Genomic DNA, 15,680 nt, shown 5'->3' with positions numbered 1-15,680 from the left:
CTACACAACCCAAAAAAGGAAAAAAATTATGGGAATAAACACCAACAATTTTTCAAATAAGAAAAAAATAATATGCAAGATTAGTATTCTAAGAAACATCCTGTAAGCTAATAAGATAACTATTATGATAAAAGCCAACCAATCTTGAAAAAATATAATCAATTCTAAATTTCTAACAAGTTTATATATTAAATCTATGAACTCCGACACTATTTAATCTTAAAACTTTCAAAATTATCAAATTAATTTGAAAGTTAATGCTAAATACACCAAATTTAAAGTTTAATTTAAAGGAAAATATATTAGAAATAAATAAAGTATTGGGCTATAGTCAAAGTCAAACTAACTCCCAAAACAGGGTTTTATTGGGGTTCAGCCCAGCTCCGTTTTGTTCTGTTCTAATTATTTCACTCTTTACATTGCACACCGGAAGCTCCCCTACTGAAGCAAAGCAAGTGCTCAAGAACACACCGCCGGCGGCAACTATCGCCTCTATGCGTGTGCGCTTAAGCCGTCTGTTTTTGTAAGTGACAATGGCCTTGGTTTGCCCAATTGATTCAAAGTACCCCAATGAAATCTCTGCTCTCCTTTCACCTCCTTCACCTCACCAAGTTCAGGTAATCTCTATCAATTTCCAAATTTCTGTTTCTTTTCTTTGCCGCTCCTGCTTTTGTTGTGCTTTGTCTGAAACCTGGGAGATTAAAGTCTTTGAAACAAAAACTTGTATCTACTTACGCATGGGAAAAAAAGTTTGTGTTGTTCCAAAGTGTTTTGAGTTTTGTGCCTTCAGGAATATTTTGACCAGCTTGTATGGACGAGGCAGTGTCGTGGTCTTCGAGTGAAGCAGAATGGAGCTTTTGGAAAGGGTATGTTTTGGATTGCCTCTGCCCTTCTGGAATTGAATTGGGAATTTCGAAATTCAGCGTGGAGAATATGACTTTTTGTTCGTTACTACGTTAAAACATTACTGGTGAAGATTAATAACTGAATTTAAATGTTTTTTTGATAATGTAGATTATTTAAGATTGTGGGGGATAGTATTGTTTGAATAGGTGATGGAAATTTAACTTTTGGGTACCTTCGATGGAAGTCTGCTTCATGTTATGTGTGATGAGATGATTATAAGTTGGAAATTAAAGTACTCTTTTCTATTGCTTAAACTGTGCTTCATGAATTTTTTGGATGTTGAAGCAATTTCTTGGAGGAAACGTCATGTTCTGATTGAAAGAAATTTAAGAAACACTTTTATCAGAAAAATCACTAAGATTTATCTAACATAGCTTCTTCTGTTAGGAGAGAGGCAGTGATGTCTATGCAAACATCGGAAGGTTGGCAGCTCTGTTGCAAAAATTTTATTATATTTTTAATGTAAAAGTTACTACTGTTGCTCTTCAAATGCGTTGGAAAGATCATAAAGTAAATATACTAGCTTATCAAATTTCCTTCTTGGATCCCTTGGTGGAGAGTCAAAATGCTGTTTTTTATGGTGATCAATGAATCAATGGTCAGTGTTGGTCTCAGACTCTCACTCCATATAGAGTTTTCATCACTTCTGATGGTCATCTGCAGGTCTCTTTGCTGATGCTGCTTTCAAAGAAGGGGACCTTGTCCTGAAGGACCAAATGCTTGTGGGATCTCAGCATACGTCAAATAAGGTTTTACAATCTGAAATACAATCATCATGTACGAGTTTGGTGATTTTTCTTTCCACTTTATTCTTATGCTCCATTTTAATTGCTTTGCAGATGGACTGTCTGGTGTGCAGCTTTTGTTTTCGCTTTGTTGGATCCGTAGAACTTCAAATGGGAAGGAAACTATATTTTCAAGATCTTGGAGTTTCCACTAATCATCAATGTGACATGGAGTCTTCATCACCCATATCAGAAGATTGCATGGAAACTGAATCAGATGATGACCAGGAGATTGCATTAGAAAATAATGAAAGCATGGGAGGATGTTCTTCAAGCAATTCTAAAGGTGCAGATTTACCCAAAGGGCTTGTGGAATCGTTGATGAACGGTGGCGTATCATTGCCTCACTCCAATGAGTTTGCCATGCGTCCAGCCATTCCATGTTCTGGGGGATGTGGTGAGGCCTTCTACTGCAGGTAAAAACATTCTTTAATGGTCAAACATAAAAAATGTTTTCCCTTCATTTTATGGATTGTTTGTAAGGGGAAGGGTGCTGCAATTTCAATGTAAATGTTGAATTAAACTTAACTAGGAAATATATGTAAGAGGCTTTTGATGAATTTAATTTTTTTAAAAAACGTGAAATACATTTTTTTAATCAAATAGATACGTTCTTAGTATTTCTATAATCCTTCTTTCTTTCATGGAATTCTTTATTAAGTCACCGCATTGACTGCAGATGAGTGAAGATCCATTTATCCTTTGCATTTTTATGATAATCTCCGTTCACTGCTTGAGGTGCTTTATTTTTGTAAGGTCTTGACATCACTTAGCAAGTGAGTTATATACAAGTTGAAAATGTCGTTAAAAAATGTATGTCTAAACTAAAAGAATTTCTTTCTACCAAATAACGTGTGGCGATAAAATTCTTTGGTTTAATCCCATCAGCATCCTCCTATAGGAAACCTGATTGGAGAGAAATAGTTCTTAAAAGCTAGGAGTTATCAAGATCTTTAGGCGTGTTGATATATTTTATTTCCTCTTCTTGGGGTGGATCCTTTGTCCAAGACTGTTTGAATTATTCTCCTCTTGTTATTTGTGCTTTATCTTCTTTCCCAAGTTCTACGTACGTTTTAACTATTTCTTACACTAAAAGAAGTCTTATTCCATAGCTAGATATAAGTCTTATTCCATAGCTAGATATGAAAGGTGAATAACTTGTGGCTTGACATATTTTTACTTATTAATTTCTCCAAGGAGAGATTTATTTTGTTCTTCCATTTTGAAGTTGTCTGAGTAAGCAAAGCAATTGATGTAGTGTTCCATATTATAGTAAATCGTGTGCAGAAGCTGATTGGGAAGTATTCCATTCCTTACTTTGTACTGGGGGAAAAACAGAACCATCACGCAGGGAAGCACTGCTAAAATTTATACAACATGCTAATGGTAAGTCTCCAACTTGTCAGCTGTAACTGTCATGTATTTTTTTATTATTATCTAATATGGGCTCTTTTTCTTCTCTCTTTTGGGGGTTCCACAGACACAAATGACATATTCCTCCTTGCTGCAAAGGTACAATCTTCTAATGTGGATTATATACATCGTTATTTGTCGCTGCTACTTTTTTAGTCAATTTTCAAGTTTGATTAATCCCATTCACTGTGTTGACGTAAAATTTGAATTATCAAATATCAGTTATTTCTATTTCATGGATTTCATGTGACACTGTTTATCAAAGCTTATGAAAAAAAATACTGAAAGATAAACTTAGCATAGTTAGGTGCATTTGAATTATCAGTTTATCTATAATACTGGGATAATCGAAGTTGAAAGATGGATACAGATTTAAAGATGATGGTGGCCAACTGAATTTTGCATTTTTCTTCCAGGCAATTTCTTCCACTATTTTGAAGTATAAGAAGTTAACGCTGGCTTGTTCTGGGGAACAAATGAAATATGGCACGTACTCTATTCTCAACAATGTTGATCTATCCATTCTTTTGGAGGCATGGAAGCCAATCTCGATGGGACAGAAGAGAAGGTAATTCTTTTGGACCAGCTTCTCATATTTGTGCTTTGTGAAATAAGTAGGAACTGCATTGAATCTCAGCTTTTTGCATGTGATCATGCATTATAAGGATGAAATGGAGGTCATCAGCACACGAAATGTCTTTGATTCTTTGTTAATTGCTATGTATGATGTGGAAAGTATAGGACGAAAGGTGCATCGTAAATACCTTCCCGCTCAAATCAAATAAAAAATTTATAATCTCACGAACTAACTACTTATACTAACTAATAGCATAAGTGGTAAGTCTGGGTCGAACCACAGGGAAACACGATTCAAAGCGGAAGCACGGAAGATTAGTTCTTCAAAGCCCATTGGGATTGGATAATTGGAAAAAATGAAGGGATAGAAATGCAATTAACTAAGACAATCTAGCTTAGAGAAATGGAATGGACTAATGAAATTTCGTTCATTGTGGAACTAATTTTCCGTGTTTCCCTGTGATTCGACCCGGACTTACCACTTGTACCACTAGTTAGTATAAGTAGTTAGTTCGTGAGATTATAAATTTTTTATTTTATTTGAGCCGGAAGGTTTTCACATGTGCCTTTCGGTGACGATCAATTTCCATCTATTTGATTTAGTGTACAAATTATTGCATCGTCAGTACTTCCTAGGACTGCGTTTTGAGATTTTTACTGCCAGCTATAATTAAAGTATCATTAGAGCTTATGAAGCGACTACGTGGTTCAACTCAATTCTTAACTTTTCAGGGTTTCCTTTTCCTCTAGTATGCGGGGGTATAATCATTGGTAGGTACTGATTTTGAAGGACCACTTGAACTCAGGCCCTCATTAATCTGCAAACCACAGGCCTTGCAAAATGGTCCAGTTGAGGTGGCCATGGGTTTGAAACTAAAACCCCTACGGGCTCCCTTATTAGGATACTGTTATGCTATCAGTATTTGCAACTTCTAAAGGTTGCTGAGTTGGGTCTTCATTTTCGATTTTAGTGAGCCAAAAGAACTTCGGAAATCCTTTTTTTTCTTGATTTGATGGAAATTACTCGTTCTTAGGTGGTGGGATTGCATTGCACTGCCGGACGATGTCGAACCTTCTAATGAAGTTGCATTCCGGATGCAAATAAGAGATATGGCTTTTACGGTATATAACTTGTCATTCCTAGTTGTGCAGCTCATGTTGAATATGCTGATCTTAGCATGATTTTTAGTTTTATATTACATATAACCCCACGATATCGATTTTGCATATTGTTACCATTCATATAAATAATAGTCTCGGTGACATTTGGATACTAACCATGCAATTTGCAAATTTCAGTCATTGCAGCTCCTCAAGGAAGCAATTTTTGACGTTGGATGTGAACCATGTATCCTTGCAAGTTAGGAATTGATGGGTATATATGTTTTCCTCTATTTTTGTCAAAGCTAATTTCAGGTCCTTGACTCTTCTAGTATTCTCCCTTGAAATCTATGGCCATATAATTGGCATGTTTGAGCTAAATAACCTGTACGTTTCTGTTTAACTCTTACATCTCTTTCTTTTGATACATGTATATATTTTAAAATTCCATATCCTTTTAATAACGTAAAACTTTTAATTAATGAGTCAATTGTCATCTGCATAATTTTGTTTGTAATCTCAAGCCATTGTGAAGTTGATATCAAATTTACACTGTGCTACAGTGATTTGGTTGTAGCATCACCGGTAGAGGATTACTTCTTGTATATTGACGAACTTTCATCTCCTTACAAGGTTAGAATGCATGGCCTTTATGCATCAAAGATCCTGGAAATTGCAAGCCCTAATGTTTATGAGTCTTGATGACAGGAGAAAGCTGAGGAAATTACCCGACCCCTTTTGGATGCTCTTGGCGACAGCTATTCAATTTGTTGTCAAGGTATGTTGATCCTAGTTTTTAAGTAGTAGCAAGTTGAGATGCTTGTAGAGTTCTCGAAAGAAAAATATATGTTTGAGATCATGATTATTTTTCCTCCTTGTAGTGATGGTTCTTTATTTTTTTCCTTAAACAAGTAATGTCTCCTTTGGTCTAATATACTGAAAAATTAGAGGGTCTTGACATCATCTCAGGTACAGCCTTTTTCCCCTTACAGAGTTGTATAAATCATTCCTGCTATCCAAATGCTAAAGCGTTCAAAAGAGAGGAGGTATGTGAAATCAATTCCACACAAAAGGCAAGCTATATTTCATGAAAGACCATTTTACTTGTTCTGAAAATACGATCTTAATTTGAACATGGGATTGTTTTTGTTGTCGTTTCTTTTTGGCTTCATTTGTTTTGGGCTTCTCTTTATGTTTTGCACTAGCATGCACTTTAATTTCCTCCTGAAAGCTAGTTTTTTCATGTTTCTTTTTCCTGAAAGAAATTATGTGATTTTTGTAGTAGTGTGATGTTTGGCAAATTTGTTACTGGAAGTCTATTTAACCTTATAATCATGGCAGGATAGAGATGGACAAGCAACCATAATCGCATTAAGGCCAATCTACCCAGGAGAGGAGGTAATTCAGAACATTCTTTTTATTCTCTAATGATGTGCTTGAGCTATTTTCATCAGATCATTCATTTGAAATAATACTAACATAGACGTAGCTCAACAATATTTAACAATACTTTTAAAAAGAAACTTGTTTTGAAAATATATTGATGCAATTAGTGCATATTTTTCAGGTCACAATTTCATATATAGACGAAGATCTACCATTTAATCAGAGACGAGCATTACTTGCAGATTATGGGTTCGAATGCAGGTGCCCCAAGTGCTCACAAGAGCATCCATAGCAAGCCATTCATTCCCTTTGGAATCTGCCCCATTGATGAAGTCCCAAACGAGCTGGGGAAACAAAAAGAACTTTCTGTTTTGAACAATTACTAATGTTTCAAGAAAATTTAGCTTTGGTATTTTCAAATCATTGTAACTTTATTCTAATAGTAAACTTCCCATCATTGTGATGATTCCAAGTTTGCTAGAATGGCCACCTAGAAAAGGCAAAAAAATAATGAGAAAAAATTTGTGGTTAACTCATTCTGTGAAAGCAAAACCTCAATCAAGGACTCGTCTCAAATGCACAATCTAATTCAATGGTGTAACTGATTGTATAAACTGCAAATTTGATGATCAGGCATTCTTTGCAGCAGATTAGGACTCTCTCACTTGGGACATTGCAAGTTCAATGATGTTATTTTTTGCACGCAAGGTAAACGCCTGATATGATGGCAACTCCAGCAACTGCAACACCTATTGATGTAAAGATCTTCAAGACAGGGACTCGTTTTTGCGGAGGCATTTCCAAAAGATCCTCAAGCTGCAATTTTAAGAAAATGAATACTTAATATAAAGAGGATAGGGGGAAGCCCCGTCAAATTCCTCTAGAAATGGGAGAGTGAAACCTACAGTAACAGACTGCTGCCAATTCTTCTTAATTCCATTCAGATGACCTTTCCCCACAACTGCAACGACTGAATGATGCTCCTTGGCTACTCTTATTAACGTAGTCGACATATACCTGAAACAGTTATAGAGATATGGGCAAAACGGGAGTCAATAATGTGAAGAATGAAAGACAAAACCTATTACAAACAATAATGACGGATATAACATGAAATCAGAACACATTATTAAGAAGAGAACCGATTTTAGTTTGTGAGGTTAAAGCTTTTCAAAGTGTTGGACATCCTTTGAAGAATTATCATATAATTCCACAAAATACAAGTCAAGTGATTCACGGTATTCTTTGTTTGATAATGAGGCCTGTAACCCTTTTTCAGTATGTATATTTCTTCGTCAAGGGAAACAACTCAAGCATGAATGAAAATTATGTCTCTTTAAGCTTCAAGGACTCTTTGACAATTGGTTCAATAAGACAATTATGTCTAAGAATGTGATAATGATGATTTGCATAAATAACTAGGTTATGATGCATTTACAGGTCATTAACTTATTCTTTTTTTTTTTTTTTGGTTGGAAAAAAATTAATCTATGAGATATAATCAAAGAAAAAGAGCTTTTTTCCCCCTTAAAAAATTACCTAAACATGTACTTACTGAACTTTTATGCACGAAAAGAAAAGAATAAATGATTTTGTCATCAAAAGAAAAGATCAACCTTAACTTCTTCCTATTCAAATCTAGAAAACACTTTGCAAGAGGAAAAAGGAAATCGGCTTCACACAGTGCAAAGGTAAATGTACTAACTGATCTCGCTCATGCACGAGAGTGTCCATTAGTGTGGGAAATTCCTTGCTCATTTCTTGAATAATGAGTGTGAGCATGTCAACATCGTCCATATCCTTCAACTGAAGGTAGAAGTAGTGTTAGTTCTGGAAGCAGTTTCAATTTGCCTCGCAATTAAACAGAGAGATGGAGGAGAAAGATACCCCCATGATAAAGAGAAAGTTAATGAAATTATACCATTTTGGTTAATTCCTCAGGGCTCGGCAAAAAGAATGCTTGAAAAACGAAGGAGTAAAGCAATTTTATCTTATGCCAAAGTGGCATTTTCGCCCATGCTCTCCTTATTGTAATCTGTTGAGTAAACGTCAAAGTATTACAGATTGTTCGGCTAGATTAAAATGACAAACCCAATGTCACTCATTGAAGAATATGCAGCCTAGAACGAGATGAGAGAAGATGAAATAAATTGAAGGCTAAATTACAAAAATAACCCCAATTGTTGCTACTAGTTTAAAATTTTCACATGTTCCTTAAAAAATTGCAATATTATCCTTGACCTTTGAGCATAAATGAATTAGAAAGTTGGATGGAAATTGGAATTTGGAACAGGGGCCGATTTCCAAGTCACCATCACACCATACCAAGTCTGAATTTCTATCCAACATTCTAACAAGTTTCTACTCCAAGGGTAGTTTTGAAATGTTTATGAAAAGTCAAGAGAAATTTTGCATTCTCGAAAGAAAAAGAATAGGGTATTTCTGAAACAATGGGCGACGTTTAAGGGTATTTGTTGTGATTTAGCATAAATTGAAACAATCAGAAGGCAGAAAATGAATGGTAAGGAGAAAAATCAAGTCATGCTCAAAACCTAACACAGGAAAAATGCAACAGGAATAGGATGTGATGTAAGTTTAGCAGTAGCATATGTGGCAAATGAATATCCGTTCAAACTAATCCAGGACCAAGCAAAGCACACAAATAGAATGGAAATAATGGATGCCACGGCCAGCAGAATGTAAAACACCCTTGAAGCGAATTTCAAATAACAATTAAAAGCTCTTAAGTACATTTTGACACTTGAGCAGACCAGGTAGTACCCGTTGAACAGACTTAACCCACAGCAGACACTTTTTCAGAGTAACTCTCAGTGAAGCAGAGTAGTAGTAGAGACAATCATTTTGACGTTTGAAGCAAACATAATTGGGCAAGAAAGGTCATAAGACGAGAGAATTTATTCAAGAAATCCTATCACAAAATCTATTTAAAAAAATTGAAGTTCAAGTCTTTAAGAGAGAGAGAGATCATACCTGTACTGGACGATCACCAAGAATTACCTTACCACCATACTTCATTGCTTCTTCATAGGCTACACGAAACTCAGAACCAGGGAAAACTTCAAGTTTGTTGGCTACCTAAGATAATACCAAGTACAATTAGAACAAGGAAAGGACAACATCTTTCAAATAAACTGTCAAAAAAGAAAAAAACAAAACAAAAAATGGAGCGCACAATCTACATAAGATTCAAAAAGAACTTGCCTTCGCAAGAAACCAACTGTAAAGTATACCAAAGATGTTATGCTTTTTCTTCCACATTTCAACCATTTCTCCCATAGTTGGAACCTGGAGAACTTGAGGTCAGGAAGAGAAAAAAATCGAGCCGTAAAGGAGAGGACTACATATGTTGTATGGCACCAAATTTGTATAACCGATTATAACCAGCAATCACAATGTGTAATAATGCAAGACTTCATGTTCTAAGCAATGAAAAAGAAAAGAAAAAAGAGAGTTTCAATCAATCGCTTGAATTTGAAATAGTCACGCACAATGTATAGCCCCAAAATTGTATAGCCAATGTTAATCAGTAACCACGATGTATAAAAATTCAAGACTTTATGTTCAGAAGCTATAAGAAAAACAAACAAAAACAAAACAAAAAACCAAACTTATTCAACAGTTATTCCCTTGAATTTGAAATAGCCGCTATAACAAATTACAACCAGACCTTCAAATTCTGAGGTGTGAGGACGGCCACTCGGCTTGAGCATAGCTCCAAGAAGACGACCTGCATTCACATATACTTAATAGGATAAAGAGATTAAATGAACTGGAATGAAAGTGCAACATGCAAAAGCATCTTCTAAGAAGGAAAATGCAACATGTAAAAACATCTTCTAAGAAGGCAGATACACTGCAGAATGGACCATCTTTCAATCTAGAATAATCAAGGTTCAAAAAAGAGGATGCACCTGAGGTTTCAAATAATTGATTACAGCTTGAACTTCTCTACACGATTCCTGCATCCATACAAGTGATCTACTTCAGTTCTAACCCAAATTCCTCAATCAAACAAATTCCGGAAGGGTCAAGAACTCTCACTGTAATCGATACTTTTCCCCCTCAGAACCTCCAAAATTTCAAGTAGCAAATGCCACAAATACAAGACAATTTATCACAATCGAAAATCAAGAAGTTACTTGAGAAACGTGTGCCGTTCCAACTAGGTATACATCACAAATGCCACCTTCACCAGTAGTCTCGCAAGTCAATACCACGACGCTTCTAGAAAGCTCCTCCGGAAGTACCCTCCTCTGCTCCGCCAAACCCTCGTCGGCCTCAGGCGAAATCACAGAGGCCGCCTCATCGTTAATCTGTTCATCAGTAGTAGTAATAATACTTTCACACAAACTCTCGATGTTAGGGTCTTCGATGTGGACAAAATCTTCCACGGCAGGGGAATCAGATTCCGGAGGAACCGGGTCCATCGCCTGGGGCAAACGGGGACGACGCCGAGGACGGTCAGAGATTTTGGAAAAGAAAATTCCGAAATTGAGTGGAGCTGAAAAATGGCGGTGTGGTTTTAAGGTTAGGGCACGATTAGGACGCCGGAGATGCGGTTTGACGGTGGCTGTTACGATGAACCGTCGTGACTCGGTCGAGCTGAGCTGAGTTCCAAAACGAGTCAATCGATGCATTCACCTCGGCCTCCTGTTCTTACCCGCATTTCAAGATTGAATATATTTATATATATTTTTCTTTTTTACATTCCAGCGGTATTTTTCGTGCGCCAAATCACGCGTGTCACTTTCTGATTGGTTGCAATATTTGGTTAAAACTTAAAATAAGATTTTGGGTATCATTCGAAAATGGTTTAATTTTAGTCCTGATACTCATTTTTTATTTTTATTATTTTTTATTTTTGAAAATTAAGTTTATGTCTCTTCATTTCTTACAATGATTTGCATATTTAGTTAAATGTTTAGCTAAATTTTAAAAGTTTTTCAAACTTTAACTTGAGTTTTTAAACCATTGATAAAAGATAGATAATAAATGAATAATATTGAATGGGAAGTAATGTTTTATTTGTTTCATTTTTAAAAACAAAAAATAAAAAACGAAATGATTATCAAATGGAGTTTTAATTTTTTTGTTTTGGTTTTTGAAAATTACTTATTTTCTCCTATTTGTTAGGATGATCGTTTCTTTCTTATTTATAATGGTTAAATTTTTAGCCAAATTCCGTAATTAAGAATAAGTTTTGAAAAATTACTTTTTGAGAACAACATTTTTTCAGATTTAGAATTTTAAATTCTAAAATGCATAATTATATTAAATAGAGATAAAATATTTAAAAATACATATTTATATTAAATAAACATTTTTTACGCCTAGGTCTAATTTGCTCAATTACTACCCTTCCAGTCTAGAGTCTTTCTTTTCCTTTCTTAATTTATTCTTTTATGATGATGTTCTTTGCTTTTTCAAAAATAAAAATAAAAATGTTTTTCCTCGTTCTTCTTTATATTGTTTTTTTTTTTCAATGCTTAAATTTTGCCTTAAAATTTTAAACGTCTTCTTTTACGACCGGAAAATAAAATCATTAAATAAATTAAAGATATCACTTCTCAAGTAAGCAAAGAATCCACTCCCACCATCCTTAAAAATTAATTTCCATATCTATTCTTCTATTCTCTTTTTGATCGAGAAGGTATTTAGGCTAAATCCATAACCAGACAAGGGAAGTTCATCCTTAAAGAGATGAGAGAGCACTCTCTAAAGAACCAAGTTCTATTTTAAAATAGATGGTCTAAAGCTTCCTATTACAAACTCTAAAGTGGTTATTTATAGCCTTACAAGGAAATATGAACAATAACTAAATAATTGTAAAATACTAATTAAATACTAATTAAATTAAATTAACAATTAAACAAATATTAAACCTAAATATACTAATTATCTTATTGTTATCCTCATCATTCACGTCGACTTAAAAAAAAGGAACTCGTCCTTAAGTTTGAGGTGATAAAATAAAGCTTTCTTCTCCCACTTTATGAGTGTGGTAGACTTTAATGGAAAATTCTCGATGCAAAATTTTCTAAATCAAATAGGAATTAAAATCCAACCTAAAATTAAAATGATGCTACATAAAAATTCATCCCAATTGAAATGCAAAATCACCTTTGAACAATTAAATTGAAACTTCTGGTTTGCATGGCCCATTAGGCCCAAATATAAAATTAGGGTTTTTGTTAAAAATTTCAAAAATGCCCTTTCTTTCATCTTCCTTTCTTTCATCGTAGTCACCAATGCCAACACCCACGTTTTATTGGAAAATTTCACAAAATGATCCGAAGCCCAAAAACTTTTCTACCAATGACCTCTTCCTAAAGATTTTTCTACCACTGATCTTTTCCCCATACAAATTCCAAAATTACCACTAGTTTTTAAAAAGCCTTCAGACCGTTTGGGGAACACACGTCTCTACGAATACTTTACAATGATAGAGTCTCCCTCCATTTCGTTCATTTCCTACTCGTTGAGCGATGAAATATAGATACAGATACGGCTACACGATACGGATACGATCAGATACGGCGATTCGTCAATTTCTAAAAAACTAAGATACGAATACGTCTAAGGATACATCGTTTTTTTATATTTTTTTTAAATATATATATTTATAAAAAATTAGGATACTGATATGTTGAAGATACTTTTTTTTTCTTTAAGAAAATATAGGATATAGATAAATTTAGCATACAAGTTAATAACAATAGCACAAAATAGAATACAAATACTGAAATACAATACAAAAAAGTAACATCTAAGATGTTGAAGTACAATATTTAATAAAATGCAATAGAAAAGTGACTCATATTACAAAGAAGAAAAAGAAGATTAGAGGGAGAAGTATGAAGATAAACGAAGAACTTCTTCATTGAATTGTTGAAGATATCCAAATGATTTATATTTTGGTGGACTTTGTGGGACTCAAATGTGAAGATGGAGATTATATGATTCTAGTCTAGGGTTTGGTTCGTTATTTATGTATTTTTTCTTTTAGTTTTTGACTCGAGTAGTGAACTTTTTAAATAAGTTGCCTAATTTTAGATTGGGAAAGATTAGATAAGTTACTTGTCCTTTTTCTTTTAAAAAAAAGTACGCATAGAAATAGATACATCAAATTGCGTTTCAGATACGTATCTGGAAAGTATCTGAAAATATAGATACGTCAAATCATGTGTCTACGTATCTGAAAAGTATCTGGAAGTATCGGTATCTGATACGTGTCTGATACTGATTCTTTGCCTCATATGAAGTATTTGTGCTTCGTAGTCATTGAGAGAATACTAAGCGAGCTTTTAGAGAATATTAAGCGAGCATTTAGATATTACTAAGCGATCAGATAAAGATTATTAAGTGATCGTTTAGCTAACTGTTACGCGATCGTTTAGACATCTGTTATGTGATCGTTTAGCTAACTGTTACGCGATCGTTTAGATATCCATTATGCGATCATTTGGCTAACTATTACGCGATCGTTTAGTTTTTGTTATACGATCGATTAGATATCTATTATGCGATCGTTTAGATATCTGTTATGTGATCATTTAGTTTTTGTTATACGATCGTTTAGGTTTTGTTATACGATCGTTTGGCTGATTGTTACACGATCGTGTAGATATATGTTTATGCCATCATTTAGTTTTTGTTACGCGATCGTTTAGATATCTGTTATGCGATCGTTTAGTTTTTTTATACGATCGTTTAGGTTTTGTTATGCGATCGTTTAGATTTTGTTATGCGACCGTATAGATAAATTTGTGCTAAATTTCTAGAATACAATTAGTGTTGTACATTTAACTAAGCAAATAAATAACTAAGCGATCACTTAGATAAATTTGTGCTAAAATTACATATTGTACAGTGTAATTGGTGCTAAAATTACATTTTGTATAGTATAAATTTGTACAGTATAATTGGTGCTAAAATTACATATTGTATAGTATAATTGGTGTTGTACAGAAAAAACGAAGCGAAAATTACATATTTTAGTCTAGATGGGCCAGTGTCAGGTGTTGTCAATGTTTGTTTGCACGTTTTCTTGTTATGTCCTCTCTGACCACATCGTGTACACCTATGTATTTATCGTGACTCTTATCCAATTGAAGGTATTCGGACGGTTTGACGTCGACCTACACTTACTACTTTTTGCGGTGGTAGAATTGGTTCAAAAACTCCAACATCTCCAACCATTCTTGATTGTGTCTGACTAGGAAGATTGGTTCGACGTAAGCAGCAAGCACACACTCAATTATAAACCATTTTGCACATAATGTTTGAACATTAATGTGTCTTAGGGTCACTGTAGATATTGCATGGAAGCATGGGATCTCAAGGCAATTAAACTCCATACATGTACATGTCCCTAAACAAAGATCAACCAACCCCCCTAAATATCCATCGTCCACATTAATTATATTCATATCCACCGGAGAAATACGATATGTTCTAGACATCAATTTTGATTCCTTAAGAATACTCATTGCGTAATCAGTTACAATGTTTGTGCATGCCTTTGCGTGTGTATGTCGGATATAGAACCAACCTTGTAGCCACTCGCGGATATGCTCTAATAGCTTTGTGATTGGTAGTTCTCGAGCATCTTTCAACACTCCATCGAGGAATTCTACTATATTTGTCGTCATCTTATCATACCTACAATGGACTTGATAAACCCTTGCCCACCGTTGTAATCCAACCTCCTCAAGATAGGCCGTCACACCAGGATATTTATGGAGCTTAGCCCAATACATCTGAAAGTCAGACATTCTATATGCTTACACCACTAGGTAGAAGTGTGGGATTATGTCCTTATTCTTGAATTTGTCCACCAAATTGTTCTGAATATGGTATACACACAGGGCATGAAATGCATCAGGAAATATCCTTGCAACAACCTTTGCAATTGAGATGTGACGATATGATATAATCACTAGATTGGGAATGTCTCCTATAGAAGCCTTCAAATGAGTCATGAACCAAGTCCATGATGCATCGTTCTCACCGTCTATAATACTGAAGGCGACAGGATATACGTTGTTATTTTCATCGATACACATTGCTATTAACAACATACCTTTGTATTTCTCAAGCAAATGGGTCCCATCAACAACGATTACTGGGCGGATTTAGTTTAGAAAACCCTTGATACACGGACCAAGTGCCATAAAGACGTACTTAAAGTCATTATCCATCTCTACTTCAACCTTAAATAGTACCTGGATTTGCAAGCTTAAGTGCCTCGCCATATACCCTAACAACAACATATGATCCTTCTGGCGACCCTCGTACATACACCAATTCGTACTCTCTAGTGCGATAAAGCCTGTCCATAGGTAATGTCACTCTCCATAATCTCTTCGGACGTCCTCAATATCCCTTAGATGGTAGGTTCGACCAACTTGTTCATATTTGGACTTGATTAAGTGTCCAATAACTATAACTTTTTGCTTGTTGATGATTGATAACGGGCATAAATGCACGTTA

The 15,680-nt window shown here is 34.8% G+C and overlaps 3 protein-coding genes across 5 annotated transcripts; 1 reads left to right on the top strand and 2 right to left on the bottom strand.

The window, feature by feature from the left end:
• Window positions 1-384: 384 nt before the first annotated feature.
• On the top strand, window positions 385-6,699 carry LOC120088406 (histone-lysine N-methyltransferase ATXR2). Of its 3 annotated transcripts, XM_039045683.1 has the most exons (16): window positions 459-617; window positions 791-866; window positions 1,294-1,328; window positions 1,570-1,655; window positions 1,746-2,107; window positions 2,965-3,077; window positions 3,172-3,203; window positions 3,521-3,672; window positions 4,715-4,802; window positions 4,980-5,028; window positions 5,114-5,168; window positions 5,345-5,414; window positions 5,490-5,559; window positions 5,751-5,827; window positions 6,123-6,179; window positions 6,349-6,699. In XM_039045683.1, exons 2-16 carry the CDS (start codon window positions 811-813, stop codon window positions 6,457-6,459), a joined length of 1,413 nt encoding a protein of 470 aa, XP_038901611.1. In that variant the 5' UTR covers window positions 459-617; window positions 791-810; the 3' UTR covers window positions 6,460-6,699. The 3 variants fall into 3 exon arrangements, with proteins under 3 accessions (XP_038901612.1, XP_038901611.1, XP_038901610.1); XM_039045684.1 differs by lacking the exon at window positions 1,294-1,328 and having other exon boundaries at window positions 385-617; window positions 6,128-6,179; XM_039045682.1 differs by lacking the exon at window positions 1,294-1,328 and having other exon boundaries at window positions 534-617.
• On the bottom strand, window positions 6,580-10,852 carry LOC120088408 (traB domain-containing protein). The gene is made up of 9 exons (XM_039045685.1): window positions 10,328-10,852; window positions 10,100-10,147; window positions 9,856-9,915; window positions 9,390-9,473; window positions 9,159-9,263; window positions 8,089-8,202; window positions 7,873-7,973; window positions 7,073-7,184; window positions 6,580-6,983 (listed from the first exon to the last, which is right to left on the bottom strand). The coding sequence occupies exons 1-9, from the start codon at window positions 10,823-10,825 to the stop codon at window positions 6,858-6,860; spliced, it is 1,248 nt and encodes a 415-aa protein (XP_038901613.1). The 5' UTR covers window positions 10,826-10,852; the 3' UTR covers window positions 6,580-6,857.
• Window positions 10,853-14,335: 3,483 nt separating this feature from the next.
• Window positions 14,336-14,962, bottom strand: LOC120089039. The gene has a single exon (XM_039046472.1). The coding sequence runs from the start codon at window positions 14,960-14,962 to the stop codon at window positions 14,336-14,338; it is 627 nt and encodes a 208-aa protein (XP_038902400.1).
• Window positions 14,963-15,680: the final 718 nt, after the last annotated feature.

The sequence above is a fragment of the Benincasa hispida genome, chromosome 10 (genome assembly GCF_009727055.1).
Source record: "Benincasa hispida cultivar B227 chromosome 10, ASM972705v1, whole genome shotgun sequence".
In the NCBI taxonomy this organism is placed as follows: Eukaryota; Viridiplantae; Streptophyta; class Magnoliopsida; order Cucurbitales; family Cucurbitaceae; genus Benincasa; species Benincasa hispida.
This window is presented reverse-complemented; position numbering and strand designations above follow the sequence as displayed.